Raw genomic sequence first — 21,080 nt, forward strand, 5'->3', positions numbered from 1 at the left:
TCCATCGAAATCTACCATTCAAACGTCTATTCAAAGCTTGTGTCTCCCGCTTGGAACGAAAAATATACAGATCGTTTGAAATTCCACACGTAAATCGGAAATTACTTTTACAACTTTTTCCTTAAAATAACACGGGCTTTTGCAATTTTCTCGGTGCAACAATTTCAACAATTTGTACCAATTCCTTCATTCTTTCTCAACTATAATGCCGAAACTCTTATTTTGACGCTTGTATGCCACATCATGAGAGAGAGAGAGTGGGGGGAGGGGTAAGCAGCCCGTCGCGCCCCCCCCTCAAGGAAATCCTGGAGCCGCCCCTGTCTCCCTGTCCCCTGTAATGAATCGCTGAAGTCATGGCAGTCTGCAGTCGCAACAAACTTTCCGAAACCTCACAGAATTAAGGAGCCTTGATGAAAGGCATTATTATAAACTCTATAAACTCGAGCAAGAGATATTAATTTTTCACACTCTCCAGTGAAATGGCCGAGTAGTTGCTCCTAAATATACATATGTGAACCTAAGGATCTGTTGCAGAGTTCACTTCCTCAACCAGGAGAGGTGAAGCACATAAACCTTGTCAAAAATTTAATTAAAATGTTTAATTGTAAAAAAAATACACAATTCACACTTAAAAAAATCTAAGTGGTAACATTCTGTTTTTAACCACACCAGACTGCTATTTATTTTTATACCTTCTCGTCAATAGTATAGGGGTTTGAATTCTTTGTTGGCTATCATCCACAGATCGGTAAGCATGATAAGGTGCTCTTCATTTTTTTGTGTCAGTCAGTCCTTTCCGTTGTGTCGTATAATGTTATGTGAGTGTGCAGTAAATTATTCGCTCAAGTGAAATTGTGTTTCATTGTCCACAATGACGTCTCACTGCATTCCAACCAGCAACTAGAATGTTATATGATGGCAACACACACCACAAGTTGCTTACAAAATAGTTACCTATATTCCACCATATTTTAAATATATTGTCAAAATTATTTGCAGTCATTTAGTGCGATAAATTAATTATCTACACTCTCCATGTTTCAAGTTGCATTAAATTGCTAACTTAGTAGTCAGCAATATCCTATAAATTCTAAACTTCCATGTTCCATACAACCCTTTTAGTCGACTTTTACGACAAGCAGGGATACTGCGGGAGAATTCTATATCCCCCAACCCGCAGGGGTACATTCTTGCAAAGAGACGCCCTTCCCCAAAAAAAAAAAAAAACAAAAAAAAAAAAACCAACTACCATGTGTATTAAATGAACACACATCAGTCTGAAATTAGACCATTCTCAAGAGAGAAAGAAAGGTAACTCAGCAAGTTCAGTTTACCAACGTGATTTCACTGAATAAAAGGATTACAACTATGGGCTTGAATAGTAATAATAAGATAAATGCTCCAATAGCTGTAATGTATTTACTAGTCCGCAGTACACCAACCCAGGTATTTTTGTTTTGGTTTGCGGGGATGACTTAAGACTGCAGGGACAATACACAGTCTCTCAACTGGCAAGCCTTGACAATCACTCACACGCACACACACAAAGATACACAGCCTAAAAATGCCAAGAGAATAAGCTCAAGAAGAGTGAGCCAAGATGTATAGTGAGACAAGATAGGTGTGAATAGCGCTATTTCAGCCCCATAAGGCCCTTTTCAACACGAAGCAGTATTACAAAACAACCCTCTTCTTGAGCTAATTCTCCTGGCACTTTTAGCCTGTGTCTTTGTGTGTACCTGTGTGTGTGTGTGAATGAGTGATTGTCAAAACTTGCCGGTTGGCAGGCTGTATTAGGTCCCCACAGTCTTCACTCCATCCCTGCAAACCAATACAGTAACACCCGGGTCGATGTAAAACGGACAAGTAGAATACATAACGGTTGATGGAGCACTTCATCAAACAATTTCAATGTGTTTCATGTTACTACTTAATCTTCCATTTGACTAAGTACATAAAGGTAAGTTGACTGATTTCATAAGTGAGCTAGCTGCCTCCGCAAAATTGCAGACTATTCATGTCAAGGCCACTTCATACACCAACCTGGACTGAGTCAGCCAGATTGATTCCAGTTCAGTTGGTTATCATAGTGACATGCCAAAACATCCATTGGTTCATTGTTACAAAAAATAAATCCTAAAGCAACAGTATAAACGATGTACAATGAAGACTACATACATCCTTCAGGCATCCCAAGGAGAGGGTCTTTAACTTACCTGAGTAGAGGAACACAAGGTAAACAAATAAAACACACCATCAAGATAAATAAAACAGTACATATATTTTTTTTTCTGTCTGAAAGCAAATAGGAAAGATCCATGCCTACCTAATCCAAAATCAGATTCCAATGGTTCATTCCCATCCAGATATCCTCTCCTTAATGCTGAAGATTAAGCTCTAGCTTTAATCACACACCATGCTCTGGACATAGTTAACTAAGACACACCACTCTCTGTATTGCCTGACTTTAAGGCAGCTAGTACTCATTCAAATTATTCTTTGTCTTAAAAAATGCCATACTTCCTAGACAACCACGAGACAAATTTGTACATTTTCAGAACAACGAACTACAAAAACAGTATTAATCACAGTCCTGATGGAATTTCTGTAAGCACCACCTCCAGCACTGCCATGGCAATGACCTCTTATTCGAGTATTAGTTGGAAGAATTTACAGCTTTATATCATTTTAAGTACAGCCCCATTTATGTACAACCTAAATTCAGTGAAAAAGTAATGCTTCAAATAAGTGGTACTCCTTGAGTTATTAGAATGCTAGAGGTAAAACAGATGATTGGTCTTTCCAAATATTGGCCTATGTTATGGCAAATCATATATTTCATAGCCACATAAAATGCTGCCTAAATGGAGCATCTAAGCATCATAATGCACACTAAACATTTATGAAATGAAGCTCATAAGTGCTTGAAGAGGTCTGAAAATTACTATCTACATATGTCATTAATTCTAAGTTCAAGTAGTCTTTAAGAGTACTAACTCATTTTAGGCCACACACATACAGGGATACAAAGTCCTCAAAGGAATTTATAAAGCTTCATTGGCTAGCGAGTTGAAACTATGAAATTAGCTCTGCACACTGGATCAAAAATTTTCTGGTTAAGAGAACTTCAATGCAAATTAAAATTTCTCCACTCTTATAAACCTTATTTCTAACATCAATTAAAATATGAAGATCAAATTACTTTGTATTCATTTAGCAACCTATTAAACTCCATGGCCCGATATGACCCATAGCCCCTCAGCAATATTTTCCAGTAATGAACAATAACTCCTCAGTGTTTTGTAGTGACAATAACACAAGGTTTGTAAATAAATACAGCAGACTCCCGGTTATTCGGCTGCAGTATATCTGTGCATGATTTTCACTCTCGCTCAATTTTTTTCGCGATCTTTTAAAAAAAATCGGACGAAAAATCATCGGAATTATGGCATTAATTCTAGGATACACCGGGCTTATTATTTGCGTTAGAATCCCTTTCGTAAAACAGAAGCTATCACGCGCTAGCTGCTTTCATGAGAGTACAGTGTTCCTGTTTTCCAAACCTTATGGTGCGCAACCGCGGTCCTTGACCGCAGCAGTTGCAACCCGGCGACGACGTGGCGCGGTGCCTGACATCGAGCAGTGGTTTAGAAGCATTCGTTCAAACCACTTTTCTGCATCCATGATCACACAGCCACGGATGTGTGGTTTTCAAAACCAGGCCTTGCATGGAGCATTAATAATACGACTGCAACCATGTTATTGCCGCTAAAAAGATCACGAACTGGCGAAGAAAGCTCTCAATGAGTCCGGGTAGAACTCCAAAATATATAGGATAACTGCATAAATAATAATAAATTGTTTTACGTAAATTATGAACATAAAAATTATTACGTAAATTATGAAAATTACGAGACATGAAAGTGAAAGTTTGGGTTATCCGTGTTTTCCAATTATTCGTGCTGTCTCTCCCCATCATTAGCCCGGATTATCGGGAGCGTGCTGTAGTTCATGAATAACAATTCTGAAACTATTTCCATACACTGAAAGTTAAGTAATTCCATTTTTATTCCAATCAAAGGCTTTTAACAATCATAGTATAGACCAATCAACACAAAATTAAAATAAATATATATATATCAACATTCAATTCCTGTACAGGAACATTCATTATCTTCACCCTTAGGGTAGGAATGCTTAAATCTGCCCACTGACAATGCATACATTCGGCATCATCAAATATAAACAGCAATACTATGCACAAATTAAATATGTACATACAAGGGACGCCTCACGCACTACACAAGGGATAGACAAAAATCACAAAAACTAAGTATTAGGAAGCCACTCATAAACCACTAATGAACTTGCACGTGACGGTTTAAAAATCATTTATGTACAAAAAAAAAGTTAAACTCAAATTTTTGACAGACAAGGCTTGAAACATGCCAATAATACATGGATTTTAAACACCTTACCATCGGAGTCCACTTTTATTAAATGGTATAAAAATATATTTCTTTGAATGATTATGAGCACTGGGTTTGATCATTATCGAGTGGGACTTGACATGAAATGGCAACATTAAATTCAATGATAAAAAAATGATAAAACTTTCATCCAATAAATTGAAAACTGCTGCTGCCTGAATTCCACCAGTCATCACTCCTGTGCACCATTTCGGTACAAAGATGAGGTTAAATGTTCACCAATACTCCACACATCGCTATAGGATTGTCCATAACACTTATGATTTACATTTATAACCACACAGATGATTCATATCAATCTCTTTTAAAATATACATTTCTAGTCACTCAACCCGACATTATTTAAATTTAAAGCAGAGGTCATTACAGTTATTTTGATAACCAACCAACCCCATTCTTCAATGACTTCATCACTTTCTACAAATCTGGGTTACAGTACATATACTCAACAAATGGAGGAAACTTAACTATGCGATACACATTTACCACAGCGATTCATTTGAGAGCGAAACTGTCAATTCCAAGCTCTTCTTCTGCATAAGTATATGAATAACCCATAAAAATGTAGATAATTACAAACTATTGCATGGAAAAAATATTAATACAAGTTGGTATTTCAAAACTCATTTCTATAGGTTCTCCGTCAGTTTTTACATCTATGGGCTGCTTGGCAAAAACAAATTCCAGCAAATAAATAAAATAAAACTGTGCTGAAAATAAAATCTGTTGGCCCATGGCAAGGTGAATAATGATAAATATGGACAGACATCAACATACAGTTTGGTGGGAAACAATCACTCTTGGTGGCATGAATTAACTGATGATATCATCACACGGGTTACACGCAAATCACTCCCCGTTTGGGTCGAAAAACAACGCTGTCACAGCAAACAAAATGAACACAACACCACCAACCAAGGTCACTGAAAGTAGAACAGTATTACCTTTAATCCCTACTTCTCAGAATTAAGAACAAGGATCAGATTAATTTGAATAGAATACACTTAGTGAGGTTTTTGTCGAGACCAGAAGGGTACATCAGGAAAATAAAATAATTATGAGAAGGTCATAAGAACCATTTTCTGATTCAACACAGGATTTTGGCATTGTGCTCCCTACCCCAATACCAAAACCTCCCTATTTTTTCTGGCATACTATCAATTTTAGCATTCAATTGCCTATCCACAAATTATTTTGAACTATACATAAAAAAATTTATCCACAATTTCTTATTTCCAACCATATCAGAGTCGACAAAGAATACTGACAGCAAACGATGCATAAGACATGAAATGATAACTTTTTATTTCCAGAGTAAATTTAAACCCTGCAAACTCTCATATGTGTTCTTCTCAGAGAAATTGAAATTTGCTTGATCTTGACTCATTTAAAAATATTTAAGGGTGTATTTCAAGCGAAAGAGTTAAAATAACTGACAAACATATAATATAACATGATCAATCAGCAAAAATGAGTAAATGTTTTACATGCAAAACTGATAACCCAGGTAATTTTCAAATAAAACGCTCATCTTTTAGTACCACATCATGGAAATTTCAAGTTTAGACAGCAAGGGTAACAAAATTTTTATAATTTGACATGAAATTCATTCATGGATAAAAAACAAGGCAACACAAATTAGCTCCTATGCTTCTGTTAAAAAGTACATACACAAAAAAATGCAATTACGGTGAACATGGGATTTGAACTAGCAGCCGAGCCTAAAGCCACCGAGTGCATCCAATAGGAAGCGGATGATGAGTCGACCTCTAGATATAGAGGATTGCTGCAAGATTACAGAGTTCACTCATTGAATGAGCAGTCACGGACAAAAAGCGACAGCATTCTGAGGGGTTATTGGTCTAACTTTGGGTAAGGTAGGTCAGTTAAATGACAATGTAATCGATGAGGATCCTATGACTTGGAAATAGAGGCTGCCAGCAATTATGCCTCTCATCACCTGGGGCAGAGGGCAGCAGACCTTCATGTGTGTGAAGGTGGAGATCATATTGGTCGGTACCACGACACAAATTTCACCACGACCATGGGAACATTTACTTTTAATAGCTGTGGTACTTCGATGTGGAAGGCAATGGGAAACCACCACGTTGTCCTCCCGAGGAGTTGCAGCTACTCCACTCACTTTATACCATGATATCATGGAATTCTCACAAGCAAAATATTCCGGTGACAAACTAGTCACCTATCATTCGGATCTCTGGGCAGGGACTACTCGAGAGGGTATATCGGTCAAATGTGATGGAATGTTAATGATGGGAATTTGGAATGCTAGATTGCTTCGTACCTGCAGTAGGTTAGAAAAAAGGGATTATGCTTAAAAAGAGTGCTAGGTTGAATGTTAAAAGCTACCTGCTCTTCAATGAGAGGATAGCAATGGCAAAGATAGAAACTAAACCCGTACCTACTGTCGTGGTTCAGGTTTACATGTCTATATCAGTTTATGAAGATGAAGAAGTAGAAGATGTCCACCAAGACGTAACGGAAATAATCACGGAAGGGGAAGATAACCTTATTAGGTATTTAAACAATTAAGACGGCTGGAATGCTGTCATTGGTGAAGGTCAAGACGGAATGATAGCTGGGAAATATGGATAAGGAAATTCGGAATGAATGAGGAGAATAGCTACTTGAGTTCTGCACTGAACAAAGGCTAGTAGTTGCCAACACTTTCTTCAAAAATTCCCTATGAAGAAGATAAAGGTGAAAGATGCCAGGAGACCTCAGAAAGATTCCAGATCAACTGCAGTGGGACCTCGTTAAAGCAAGTACGGGCTATTGCGAGACCCCTGCCATTACGAGAGATAGCCAAGGCACCGTCAATTGACCCTATGATTAGCATGTAAAAAAAAATTTGTTTTTACGAGGCCCTTTTGGTGTTGGCACTTGCCATTGCGAGAATTTCCATCACCGGAAAACCTTCACCAAGAGTCCCTAATCTCCGTAATTGCTGGCGATCTGTTACAAATGAAGTTAACATGGAGTGCTCAGTCTGAAATTCATGTAGTAAAATGCCATTTGATGAATAAGTAATTTGTTTTAGTGAAAATATTGTGGCATTAACATTCATGAATACTCGATCTTCTTTTGTTCTTCGGGCAACAGCATACTCGCATGTCCATGAGTTGCGTGAATAGAGCATTTGAAGGTAGACACCATGGCTAAAAAACACAAAACACGCCTAAGCAAAAAAATGAAAATAATGGAGCAATATGAGAGTGGCATAGTTAATTTATCTTCCTATTCACTATTCACAATATAAAAAAAACAAAAGCACCCAAGGAATTCAGATCATGAAGAGTTAGAAGGAGCTTTGTTCGGATGATGGTCTGAAGGATTATGGCTAAAGGCTTCGCTAATGGCTACGTTTAAGGCTAAAGTGGAGTATTTTAGTGATAGATTGAGAATCGAGAACTTCGAGAGTTCAGAAGGTTGGTTACAATAATTCAAAGCATGTAAGTGTTATCTCCCTTCATAATTGCTGGTGATGCCTGCAGTGTAAACCCGAAGTCGTGGAAGAAAGGACTCCGATCCTAGCGGAATGTCTTGAGAAGTATTCCCCATTCGATGTAACGCAGACGAAACGGAACTCTTTTATAACCTACTCCCCGACAAAACCCTTGCAGTTTGAGGTATTTCTTGCCATGATGCTTCTAGAGGCAGGTAATGCACCTTATGTGAAGAGCTGATTCTGCACTTTAAGTTTATTTAATTAAAAAATTCCACCTTCCTTTTTCATGTTTCACAGTCAGTATTGAGAATTTTAAATCAATAAATTCATACTGGTAAGTTTTGTTGGCCTTAGGGTGTATGAGATATGCGTATTCCTTTTCATTTCTTTGTTGCATATACAGTAGAACTTCGGTTATACGACCCTCAGTTATACGATGACCTCACTTAAACGCAGATTTTCTTTTGGTCCGGTGAATAACCCCATACGAACCCATGTATTTCCAACCTCAGTTATGAAAGTCTTCACTTATACTTATACGACGACCTCGGTTACGAAATGTTTTTTTCCAGTACAATGAGATAAAATACCTCACTTAACTTAGTCCAAAAAGCACAATTTCAGAAGAAACAAGTGTAGCATGAGCGCATTCAAACAGGATGAGACAGACTGGAAACTTCAGGCATAAAATTTGCATACTATTCACCATAAATATTTTCCTCTGGGATTCAGTCAGGGTGAGGCCTTAACATGGGGTGAACGGGGAAAAAACTAAGGTTATACATAGTAACGTCAAGGATTGGAAAAGAACCTTCACCACACTTCACAGTAGAAAGACATCAATTTCAAGGGGAGGATATCTTCAAACATGTTCTCTGGTAACATAAATAATAAGAACCAAAGCCCTTATATCCAATAATACTTCTCAGAGAAGTAAAAATAACTAAATAACTTCAACTCTTGAAGTCAGCGGCAGAGAAGTCAAGAGTGGAACCATTCAATATTTGGTGCTACCGAAGCATGAAGAAGATAAAATGGATCAACCAGGTAAGCAAATAGGAAGTAGTACGAAGAATGAGAGAAAAAAGACTTTTCAAATCAGAAGAAGATGGGACAACTTAGAAGGCCACATCATAAGACATGCTGGCCTGATGAAAACAATCATCGAAATACAGGCGGATAGGAAGTAGAGCAAGGGACAGCTCCATATGAGTAACATAGGACAGGTTATTGAAAGAAAATTAATGTGTCACCGTGAAAAGGCTAGCAGATGGGAGATTGAAATGGAGAGCTACATCATACCCATCTTACAATTGCTGGCTTCCAATCATGACCATAACAAAGGAGATGTAAGACTAGTAATGACGACTGTTCACTGACCTGTCCTCACTGAGATCTTCTGCGCAATCATTCTGCCGCCAAGAACAGCCATTCCAGTACATATTGCATGGCCTAGAATACCCCCAATGGTTACTCCAACCACATCCTGTAAAAAAAATATCAAATTATTTTAAACCACTCTTGAGAGTACGTAGCTCATTTAAACTCAATAAAAAAGTATTAATCCAAAGGAAGAAAAACACTGTGAGAGTTCTTCACCGACTAGGGAAGGCTACAAACAATGACTCCAGCACCTCAATTATGTAAATGTGACAGCGATGACGGCGATAGATGACCATCACGTTCCGCTGTATCGCGCGATCATGTAAGCCACCGTCATGGCGCGTATCATATAGGTACGAGCGCGTGAGGTTGGTATCATTGAGAAATCTGAAGAGCCAATGAAATCCTTCGACACATCTTTGTCCGAGAATGCGTCGTCTGCGGAGTCTTTGAAATAACAATAACAAACAACGAAAACATAAAATGGATGCAATTCAAAGCTAAGTACTTCGCTTCGCCAATAGATAATAGTATGATAAAGTACTCGTATAATGGTAAAGTTATTGGAAAAGTGTAGTATTACTTTTCGATGTGTGATAACGTAATCCATTATGCTAATGCTCGCCGGGAGATGCTGCAGTCATTATATTTACTATATCGTACAGAATGGCCGAAAAGTCGTGACCTTGGATTGAAACAAATTAATGTTGAAATGATAATGGAAGTGTAATCGCGCTAGCGATTTGAATGTAAGTAGTTAATAGTTGATTTATGATGATAAAAAATCGAAAAGGAGTTTAACGATGTTCATGGTGAAACAAAACTCAGTACTATTCCACAAACTTTTATTTTAATAGTCTACTACTTTCGACGTTTATACCGTCATTATCAAGACTAACCTGACTGTTAAAATAAAAGTTTGTGGAATAGTTCTGAGTTTTGTTTCACCATGAACATTTCAACGTTCCAAGAAGTAACGCCCAAATCAGTTGAGTTTAACGATGTTGACATGTTGGAGAACGTACTTGGCAAATGTTGGTAATTAAACTTCGATATAAAGTAATTGACGTTTGAATCACGGATGTACTTCAATTAGCAGTACTTTCCAAGTTGTTGTGTGGAAATAAAGCAGCTGAATAGAATTCACTACCGTGCGCATATAACAATTGAACAACGTGGACAACTAATAATGTCAAGAGAGCACTCCAGTAGAAATAATTAAGGATTTCATTGGTTTTTAATCGATTATGGGGCATTTTTAAATTAAATAAACAATAATTTTTTCCTAATATATGCATTTAGTGCTCGTTTTTATGTCAGCATATGCTTATCACCATCGGTTTCGAACGTGATAGGCCGATGACGCTGGCAGCGTGATAAAGAGAGCGATCACGGTTTCATAAACGCTGCTATCACCTTCCGTCACGGGAATCGCGTTGCCCCTGGCAACGACATCGCTCTCACCCTTCTCACAGTTACATAATTAGGGTGCAGGATTTAAAAGATGTATTTTTTCGCTGCAGAAGGCAAATAAAGATGGTAATTTAAAAACAGTTCATCTACAACTCTTCATTGGAATTAATTATATAAAATCATAAGATCAGCCGACCAATTTCCATTACCCCCCTACCATTTCTGGGCGATTACACTGTGGTTACCATACTAAACTCCACATTCAAAGATTGCCTACATTGTTCAAGGCCTAATGAATAAAATGGTTTTTCCTTCATCAATCATGAATATTTTAAAAGATTTTTCACTTGTTATGTTACTTAAGGAGAATTTGATTCATTTACAGCATTTTTCTCATTTGGTTAATATTTTGTCGTAAAGAAGAGATACAGTAAAACCTCTACGTAGTGAACCTCTTTACATCATAAACCTCCATACTTCATACCACCCCTACGGTCCTGTCAGATTTACATGTAAATTTATAGGCAAACCTCTTTGTAGTGAACCTCTTTATCTCCTAAAACCTCCACTTATCACACCAAGGAGACACCCCCGAGACAACCTAACTACCTCCGCAAATAGTACCAAGACAACTAGAGATCATTAATGCAGCTGCCATTACGTACATGGAATGACATTTTCAGCAATATGTTTCACGCTTATATTTTTCTTTTACACCATTAATATGCAGTAATTTTCACATTAACAATTAGTTATGGCCATTTTGTTCGATATGAGAGTATACCTAACAGTGAATAAGTCTTTTTCTTAACCTTAGTGCATCAATAAAAAAGATATCCAACTGTCCTAATCATTTTAAATGACTATTGAATTAAAAGAGATCACATCCCTTTCTCTCGAATCATGGTAAAAATCACCCGATAGTGCTCACTTTGTATTATTAAATATATGTTCACTAGTGCATGCATGTTTATTTAAACGCATATAATATAATGGTTTAAAAGACAGTAGTGCCTTACATTTCCAAAGGATATGAAAAATAGGAGCGTATCACTAAAACCTCTCTATAGTAAACCTCCATACATCAAATTGCCCAAATTTTGGTCTCTTACATTACGATGTAAAGAGGTTTTACTATAATTACAATGAGTAGGCTGATTTTATATTTGTAACAATTTACTACAATATAAAAAGAAAGATTTTGACTACAAAAACCGAAATTAGCATCTCTATTTGCATATAGCATCAAACAAAAATCATGGCATTCAAATCGAGGTGTCAATTCATAGCTTTCACTTTTGAGTTGAATCACTGAGTAGTTAATGTTTACAAATTATTCTTCCAAATGTTCTTCAGTTAGAAAAAGATGGACACTAAAAGAATTCAGTATTTAATACTAGTGATGGGTCGATTCCAAAATTTTATCGATTCCGATCCCGATTCCGATTCTGACATTTCGATTCCGATTCTACCGATACCGATTCCATCGATTCTGATGCCATAGGCTCCAAGAAAAATATCACTTAATTCCAGGAAACAAGAAAACCACTTTTAAAAATATTACTCCGTGAAAGAGTCAGTTGACAAAAGCATCTTTCATATCATTACTATGTAATTAAAATATATTAGCTAAATTTCAAAACAGAGCATACCTGAAAAGTGGTGTTACATGATAGGTATTATTTTAGAATATTGGCACTCATAATATGTCGACAATATATATATATCCAAACTACAAGGGAGAGCCCTGAGTACATAAATTTTCATAGCTGTGATAAAGATTGCATACTACGTAAATGGATCATGTAATACATATTTGGCCCTTTCAAATTCTCAAGCAGAAGAAACAATTATTCTACATGCTCAGCCAGCAGGTTTTGATGTCTCCATGTTACAGTATTACTGCCTGCAGAAAATTGCCTCTTGCTACACATGTGTGTTATTGGGCAAGTACTTTCCCACCAAAATTGCAAGATTTTGGAGACTTTGGAATTTTTATTAAAAATGGGGAACTTGCATGAATTTTTTTTATTTCACAGGCGGATAGAAAATTATTTTCTGAATACAACAAAGAAAACCGCATGTTTATCTGAGTTTTCCTTCGCGAGATATTTAATGATAAATATTACGAATTTTAAAGCGCGGGAAAAACTACCTCACCCCCAAGCCACTGCCGACGAAGCCTCGATGACGTCAAAGGTGCCTAAACACCACGCGAAGCTATTGTTGTGATTGTTTGTAATAGTTGCCAGCAGTTGTGAGAGCTTCGTTTGTTAGACGTGTTGATTATTTTATATTTAAAGATAAATATCCGACGATAGAGGCTTGGAAGCCCTCATATTTTGCATTATTTATAATATTAATATCTGAGTACGGGCATAAAATATAAAACTGGAGCAGTTAAACCAAAAATTCTATAATACCTAAATAACATCGTTGTAGGAGTCTGAGCCACGGCCATTGGAAGGGAGATACGTTAATTGTAAGTTGATGTTATCGACGGCATATAATTCATTTAAGTATGCAATTAGAAGGATTTTGATGTTTACTGATGTCCGCTTAGCTTTTATATACAATAACTTCATCCGTTTATTCGTAGGTACCGGAGAATTCGTCGTTCAGGACTGTCTGTGCTTGTATTATGGGGTGAATTCCATTCAATGCAACTTTTGCTCGCTGATTGGAGACATCTAGAAACATTTTTGTGCCAAAATAGTGTTATTTTCAACGTGACATCTCCCGTTAAGCTACTGCTAATAATCACAGTGCCAGTGGTTGTAATGCACAAAGTTTGACAAGGCTGAAAAATATCGGCCAAGAGTTATCAGTGTTCCATCGTGATTGAATTGTAAAAAGTGCTATTACGCTATCGATAAATGTCTAACAGTAGTGTAAAAATTGTCAGTGGCGTGCTAATCTCCGTTGTTCACCGTAGATATGATATTTCACGATCACGCTATTGAAATGAAAACTGTGTGTGAAGTTTGTTATTCCATTATTTCAACGAATAGTAGTGAGAAATGTCACCTGTGTCACTTGTGTGGGTTAATTTAAGGGTTTAAATCAGTGAATAAATAGTTGTATTCATCATAACGAGTTCTGTTATTGTAAGTTGTACGTGATGAATATAAGAATGTGACAGTGACATCCAGTTTTTGATAAGAGTATTTGCCTATTTCCCGCTATATTTTTTATTGTATATGGTAGTATATTGTTTATGGATTTACCTATATTATTGAAATAGGTTGTAGTTTGTGTGTGTGTTGGCAGCGGAACCGATCGCGATCTCACATGTGGATTGTGTGCAGACTGTTTTGCTGTGAATTCGTACCGTAGGACGGATAGGAATACCTTCTCCGCTAATCCGGCGTTGCCAAATTCAACAGCACAGCTTACTCTAATGTCAACAGCACAGCTTACGATCGTTATCCTGCTGTATTACAAGTTTCTTTCACAACTCGATTTGCCGCCAACGTATAGCAATAATTTGTCTTAACAAATTCCATGAGGGTCATGGCATCAATTTTTGGTGTCCTAAAAAAAGGCTGGTGTCCTAACATCCCATGCCACACGCCTTATAGGCGGCTTGCGGGGTATTATGTAGACGTAGATGAATTTCAGGTGTACTATTCGAACGAGTGGCAACGTTATCATCCATTTTTCTGATAACTAAAACACACGAAGTGAAACGCTTGTACTTCATCATCCCGATGCCGCATTATTAATATCCCAAGTAATAATCTAGGCACAATAGCAATAGGAAAACTTGCCCAAGAATAACAGAACAAAATAAAGTGACGATTAGCGGCTAAATACTCCCTCAAAACAAATTTTACTCCAAGCGCTCAGCGTATTTCCCTACTCCCCACGGTTGTTTAGGCACCTATGACGTCACGCCTGGCCTCGGCAACGCTCGGGTGTCTTCGCGCAGTGGTCGGCTCAGAGAAATTTTTCTCGATTTTAAATGCAATTTTTTTATTTCTTTTGATGTTGAATGGAGAAACTGAAGGTATTTTTGCGAGCTAATGTATTCATTTGACTTATTCAAAATAGTTTTTAGAGCAATCTACGACCCATGCAAGTTCCTCATTATATCAACGATTTTTTCGGATCTTGAATCTTCATGGAATTCAAGTGGACGAAGCAAACAACTATAGAACTAAACTTCAGTTTTGTAGAGCCAAAAAAATTCTATACTTCTCACGTCATTTAATCAACCTTAAAAATTCTTGTTTTTTTTTAAGTTCAAGGAAGAAACTAAACGCTACAAATGAATATCACATCGGACGGACGCAGTAATAAAAAGGCTAAAAGAGCCTTGTGGTGTGAAAACTCCCCCTTCCGCGCGACTCACCTCGGCGAAGGTGGAAAGGGAAAAAGGGTATCGGTTGTTGCCTTTCACGGAAACAGTTCATTTTTCTCTCTCTTAAGCATGCTGACTTAATCTCTTCACTTTACTTCAATACCCGAGGCATATTTCTTACGCGTGGGATGGTTCCGAAAAATATCCAATCACTAGTATTTTCACTCGAGTAATGCGCTAAATGGTCTAGTCGATCTATACATAATCCTTTTTAACATCCTCAGTTTAGTGTTTTATGTCAATGAAGGCGATTATCCATGCTTTAAATGACGATTTTCAAGACTAATGTTTTTAAAAAAACTTGAAAAATCGGCCTCAGTTACCGAGCCTTAAAGTTCCGCAGCGTGTAGCTCAGCCTTGACGCGCGATTGAAAAATCGCTCTTATTTCCTTCGTCGCAAACTTTTTTTTTCAAGATTTCTACTCAGTACTCTTTAGAAATCTCTACTTTATATTGTGGTTCAAATTTTCCGAGTTATATTTTTCGTAAACGAAAGATAATGTCTACTTTATGTCAAATTTCACGTGAACAACGGGTCGGCCATTTTGCGTCGTAAAACCAGACAGATGAGAGCCAAAATCTTCAAAAGTCATTGAAAGTATAGGCAAAGCACCAGATCAAAGGAATATTGCGTTTTTTATTCCACAAAACTCATACCAACGCAAAACCACTTGGATAAATTCAAAGATTTTTTAGGAAAAACGATATCTCGCGTGGCATTAAAAAATTGGTCATGTTTGGGCCTCTGTATCTCACTAAAGGTCCGTATTTATGTAATATGGCATATAAATCAATATTTGGTAATGATTTATGAGTATTTACGCTGAGTTTCAAGTCTCTATCCCCAAAAAGGTCATTTTGGATTTTATTCCAGCTTTTTCCGATTTCGGACCAGTGTGCGCGGAGTAGGAAGACGATCGGCCGCCGCGGCTGGCGTAAAGGTATTCGGTGCCCACGTCGACAACTATAGTGTATTCGGCAAGCTGAAACTACCAAGCCAAGGCATTAGAATGACTTATCGGCTTTAAAAACTGCATTATTACATGAGTTTCATGATAGCGCTTCCTGTCGGCAAATTGCTGGACCTACTAGCCTCGAAAGCTCTGTAACCTTAACTACTCGACTCGACATTCGTAATGCTACTCGAAACGCTCGAGTCGAGTACCAACTACTCGATCGACTTGAATTTTCGAGTACTCGCACATCCCAAAAAGATGTGTTTTGTTATTACGATTACGTGGCGCGAAAATTCAAATGACTATTGGAAACGCGGTCGTATATTTTGTTGTTTGAAGTACTACTGGAATCAGAATCGATTTTTCGCCTTGGCAAGTACTCGTTTTCGATTCCGGTTCTTGGCCGAGAATCGAGGAATCGAAGAATCGAGGAATCGAACCGACCCATCACTATTTAATACTTAATTTGAGGGTAAAAATATAATATATAATTGGAAAATCAGTCTTTTTACAAAGAAGACATATTTACAACAATACGCACGTGAACTACAAATCAAAACAACAGCAAATTTGATAAATACTCAGCAATGATAGGGTGAGCAATTTGACTCGGAGACGTGGTCTTGTTCATGATCAAAGTATAGTAGAGCGCTTTCTCAGGGACGAAATATACATCGAGACGCAAAGGTGATTTACCCAATGAATATTATATCCTTCACTGGTGTATTTTACATGAGACCGCAGTGTCTTGTAGTTATTTTTCTTAAACCAGAACAGAAAAAGTGAAAGCTATGCCCGATGGCACTATCACACACTATGTACTTGCCTTCATGCCGTGTGTCTATTGTTTCTAAGAGTAGCTGATGGTGTGATTGAGCCGCGTGTTCACGAAACCATATCCTGCTGACTGCCTCTGGTGCTATGAGACCGTTTTTTGAAGTGTCAGGAATATGGTTTTTGCCATCATACAGCAATTACACGCATTTAACCTATCTCGGACAATCCTAATTCTTTGTTCAAGTCGGTACACATCAAGTGACACAGCCATGCACGCATGGCTTCTGGAAATAAGCACCAACATTATTTTGCAATACACATTTCATTTGCAAAATTACATGCAATTACATAAGTTACAACACACACAGATCTCATTCCTCTGTGACATAGAACACTGATAAAAAAGAAAAATGGCATGTAAAAGTAAATTTGGGAATCGCAGGATTTTATCCTTCATCTTCGGTACAACGAGCTCCTGACATAGCAAGTAATTAAATGGGAATTAAGAGCACTCCATGAAACGGACTTCTAATTTGCTTAGTAATGTACTCTACTATGCATTGACACTTAACAAAGATGTCAGAATAAACCACCACTCATGACCACCATGTCATCCAAAAATGCCTCAAGAATGCTCGCTGCTATTTCACAACGACATAACCCACAAGCATATCAGCACTATGCATGACTGACAACTCAGACATGACTTGATGTTCCTTTTCAAAACATTCAGTATAAAACAATTTCTGTAATGGAAAGCTCACCTCTCTTGCAGCAAGAATGATGGTTGTCAGCTGCGACCTGTCACCCCACTCAGCCAAAAATGTCAGAGTGAAAGACTGAATTAATATCCTGGACACAAAGGATATTAAACTCTGTTTCTTGCGAGATCCTCCAGATTCAACATCTGCAGTTAGTGAGGTGTTCACCTCCTTCTCATACTGAAAAAAATTAATTAAGTTGAATGAAAATGAAAAACAATTCAAAACCATACTTCTAATCAACAGTTCAAAGTAAAGCAATTTAAATTATTAAGGTACCAAAAAATAGATTAAAATGGCTGGGAGCCCATACACAATTACCCATTCTGCACATTTGATCAATAGGAAAGTTATTGAAACTTTAAGAGTAGTAATACTTGGTGGAACTGTGTAACAGGTGATATAATGACAGATAAAAATTTGCATGTGCCACAGAATTTTATAGTTAATTGACCCATGTTTCAAAAATTTGTCATTTTCTTGAAAAATGCCATACAAACATTTTCTGTCATAATGCTACCGAGGAAAGTTGCATTCAACAAGGTATGAACTTGGGAAAACAAAAAGAATAAGTATCCACGACAACGTGGAGTAATATCAAATAATGCTCAAAAACGTATCAATAGAAACTAGGCCCTTAAGGTTGGGTGACATTAATGGCACTAAGGTCCTCAAGGTCCCTATCATGCAAATTCCTTGCAAGTACTTTTCCGCAGTGTCAAAGGATGTAAAAAGGCAGCAATAAATGAAAAAACAATAGGGTAGCCCTTAATTTTGGAACTTTACAATAATTGTTTCTCCACTCTTTTAAAATAACATACAATCCAATTTCAGGCTTTTCCACATAGAATATATGAAAATTTACTTCAAAATACTTTGTACTTCATTCACACATTACTCTAAAATCCAAAAATTATTTTGCCAATTTATGACACCATTGGGGGAAGTAGAGCTTGAAATGTTTACAAGTTATTAAGGTTGTCAGATGAATACAGCACATTACCTTTTGACTTATTAATACATTACAGCATACACTAAAATTGCTCGGAAGCTCAACAAGAATTACCCCTTCTGCACATGTTAAAAATAGAGAAGTGCCAAAAATGATCATTAAAATGCCAATAAATGAGGTTGGGAAAGCTAACAAACAAGTATCTCTTCCAAGAAAACCTCTTCTTTTTTAATACAAACAATTTAACAAGAAACCATTTTCTTACTAAATTTATCATGCTATAATTTCACAAGTGAATGTTTGGCAAAGACAATTTTCGAGTCACTGTAGGCCAAACGTGAAATGACAAAATCCTATGCAATGAATAGCTCTGAGCACATCCCCTCTTGTAGTTTATGCATTTGTAATCCCAATAGTTAAATTCTGCTTTTATCAGCAGTTTTTCCTCTGTACACATTCTGGTTTCTTCCTTATCCTCTTTTGATATATATTGCTATAAACACAGTCTTGATTAGCTCAATTGGCCCCTTAGAATCCTCACATATTTGTGAAAAGTTATCTTAAAAAAATAGTCGGCCCATCTCAAACTGATTTAATTGAGAAATAAAATTCTTCTTGACCATTCATAAGTATATAAATTTTTAAACAGTTAAGTTCATCTTTATGCCCTTTTTTTCTTTCTATTTTATTCATGCATTTTTGTCATTTTAACTTAAAAAATACAAAGACTTAAATTGTCTAACTTTTCAAAGAACACATTAACAATACTCATCGTTATAGGCCAAGCCGCCTCGAATATTCTATAACTTATGCCCTATCACCTAAGGAATGAGTAAAATTAAACCTGAAGCAGTCTTCTAGAAATAACAACAAGAATATTTACCTCATCCTCCCTTTTCCTCAAATCTGACTGCACCTCTTCAAACTCCTCCTGACCTTCAGTTGGTGACATGTAGTAACCTTCCTTCAGCATTTTTAAACCAAAAATAGCAAACAATGCTGTGGATATGTAATAAGTAAGAGCCCTGGGAATTATAGTGGCTGCCAATCCAAAGACAGCTGAAAAAAAAGTATCCTTTTTATGCTGCTGGATTGAAAAAAGAATAATACTTAACACTAATATAAACCTATTTTTGTCAACCTAAAAATAATGCTACATCATGTGTCTAACTAGAATACAAGGTAGAATAATTTAAGAGAGACCACAAATCGCAAGTAATTTATGTGAAATTCCACTACAGAGGAAATCGGGGAATGACTTTGGAGTGGGGTTGGCCAATGACCATGGAAACATGGTCCAATACTCCCCGAAAGTGTGGCTACAACCAGCCGTTACACTAGTCACAAGGCCATTATTCTTTTCCAGCTGGAAATATATTAACATAAATTCTTAATAGAGCGATAACATTTACAAAGCCATAAAACTACGATATTCAGCGAGACGCCCTTAACCCTACAAGTGATAAACTATGTATTAAAATAGGGATCAATTATTACCTGAAAGAACAGTCATCAGTGCCAGAGCAGAGATGGCGCCCATGAAAACTGTACATCTAGGATGCCTCATGGCCATGATGGCAGCAATGAAGAATGTTTTGTCCCCAAGCTCAGACACAATAATGACTGATATTGAAGCAACAAATGCATGTATGAAACCCAAATCTTTCTGAGTAGATGACTCCACAGTGACTCCATCCTTTTCAGTGTGAACTCTCTGAAAAAAGGGCTCTTTTACAATTTCAAACTTATTAAGTAACCTAGTGGAAGAACAGCTGAAATTAAATATCGTCACTTGCCTGGGTCGGTGGAACTTCATACTTCGTTTCCAAATCTATCGGTTCCTTTTCGGCATACACTGAACATATTGCCAAGCTATTTACTAGGAACCCAATCAAGAGTAGACATTGAATATATTTAAAAAACACTGTGAGGTTGCCCATTTTCTGTGGTGATTACAGCTTACACAAGAGAAATCCTAAGACTTTCTTTCCCACCGAAGAGAGGCAAGCATGAACGGGAACAATCAAAGTTACACATTAATGAAAGTCTCTTACTAGGTTATTTCAGTGCATAATACTAAATCGTCTACCTCGCTGGAAGTTAACCACAGAGGAGTTCCTTCACTTACCTTTCAAGTAATATAATAATTCTTGGACGGATTTTGGAAATTTTTTGATCTTAAGATGTACAAAATATATATCAATTACGTTCCCTTAGGTCAGAACGCGCGATCAAGTCAAGTTACACATCATCACTCCGGTCAGAATACGAAAGACCCGATACAAGCAAAAAGTCGGGCATTTAATCTGCAAGAGTGGACCAGCTGATAAGATAAACACTAACAAACACTATGAGTGAGCCGAGAAAAAACTATCGAAAGGGCAAAATACGATTTTTTCCTGACATTTAACGACTAGCTGTGACATTTTCCATGATTGCGCACGAGGTGGCACGAGGTGCCAAAATTTAAACAATTGACGTACGATTTAACCCCATCCCCCACGCCGCGCCGGAAC

The 21,080-nt window shown here is 37.2% G+C and overlaps 1 protein-coding gene across 2 annotated transcripts; it reads right to left on the bottom strand.

Moving 5' to 3' along the window:
- Window positions 1–4,050: 4,050 nt before the first annotated feature.
- Window positions 4,051–21,016, bottom strand: LOC124162407 (transmembrane protein 165). Of its 2 annotated transcripts, XM_046538930.1 has the most exons (8): window positions 20,969–21,016; window positions 20,693–20,870; window positions 20,361–20,549; window positions 20,062–20,278; window positions 19,448–19,623; window positions 17,616–17,792; window positions 9,340–9,445; window positions 4,051–5,413 (listed from the first exon to the last, which is right to left on the bottom strand). In XM_046538930.1, exons 3-8 carry the CDS (start codon window positions 20,502–20,504, stop codon window positions 5,340–5,342), a joined length of 894 nt encoding a protein of 297 aa, XP_046394886.1. In that variant the 5' UTR covers window positions 20,505–20,549; window positions 20,693–20,870; window positions 20,969–21,016; the 3' UTR covers window positions 4,051–5,339. The 2 variants fall into 2 exon arrangements, with proteins under 2 accessions (XP_046394886.1, XP_046394885.1); XM_046538929.1 differs by having other exon boundaries at window positions 20,361–20,545; window positions 20,693–21,012.
- Between the last annotated feature and the right edge of the window lie 64 nt (window positions 21,017–21,080).

Source organism: Ischnura elegans, chromosome 7, assembly GCF_921293095.1.
Source record: "Ischnura elegans chromosome 7, ioIscEleg1.1, whole genome shotgun sequence".
NCBI lineage: Eukaryota > Metazoa > Arthropoda > Insecta > Odonata > Coenagrionidae > Ischnura > Ischnura elegans.

Bases quoted from the DNA above. Each gene is read 5' to 3' on its own strand.
- LOC124162407 (XM_046538930.1), bottom strand. From the start codon at position 20,504: ATGGGCAACCTCACAGTGTTTTTTAAATATATTCAATGTCTACTCTTG. The intron at 20,279-20,360 runs GCAAGTGACGAT...CCCTTTTTTCAG, and splicing joins ATGAAGTTCCACCGACCCAG to AGAGTTCACACTGAAAAGGA. The intron at 5,414-9,339 runs GTCAGTGAACAG...TTCTACTTTCAG, and splicing joins GAAGATCTCAGTGAGGACAG to TGACCTTGGTTGGTGGTGTT.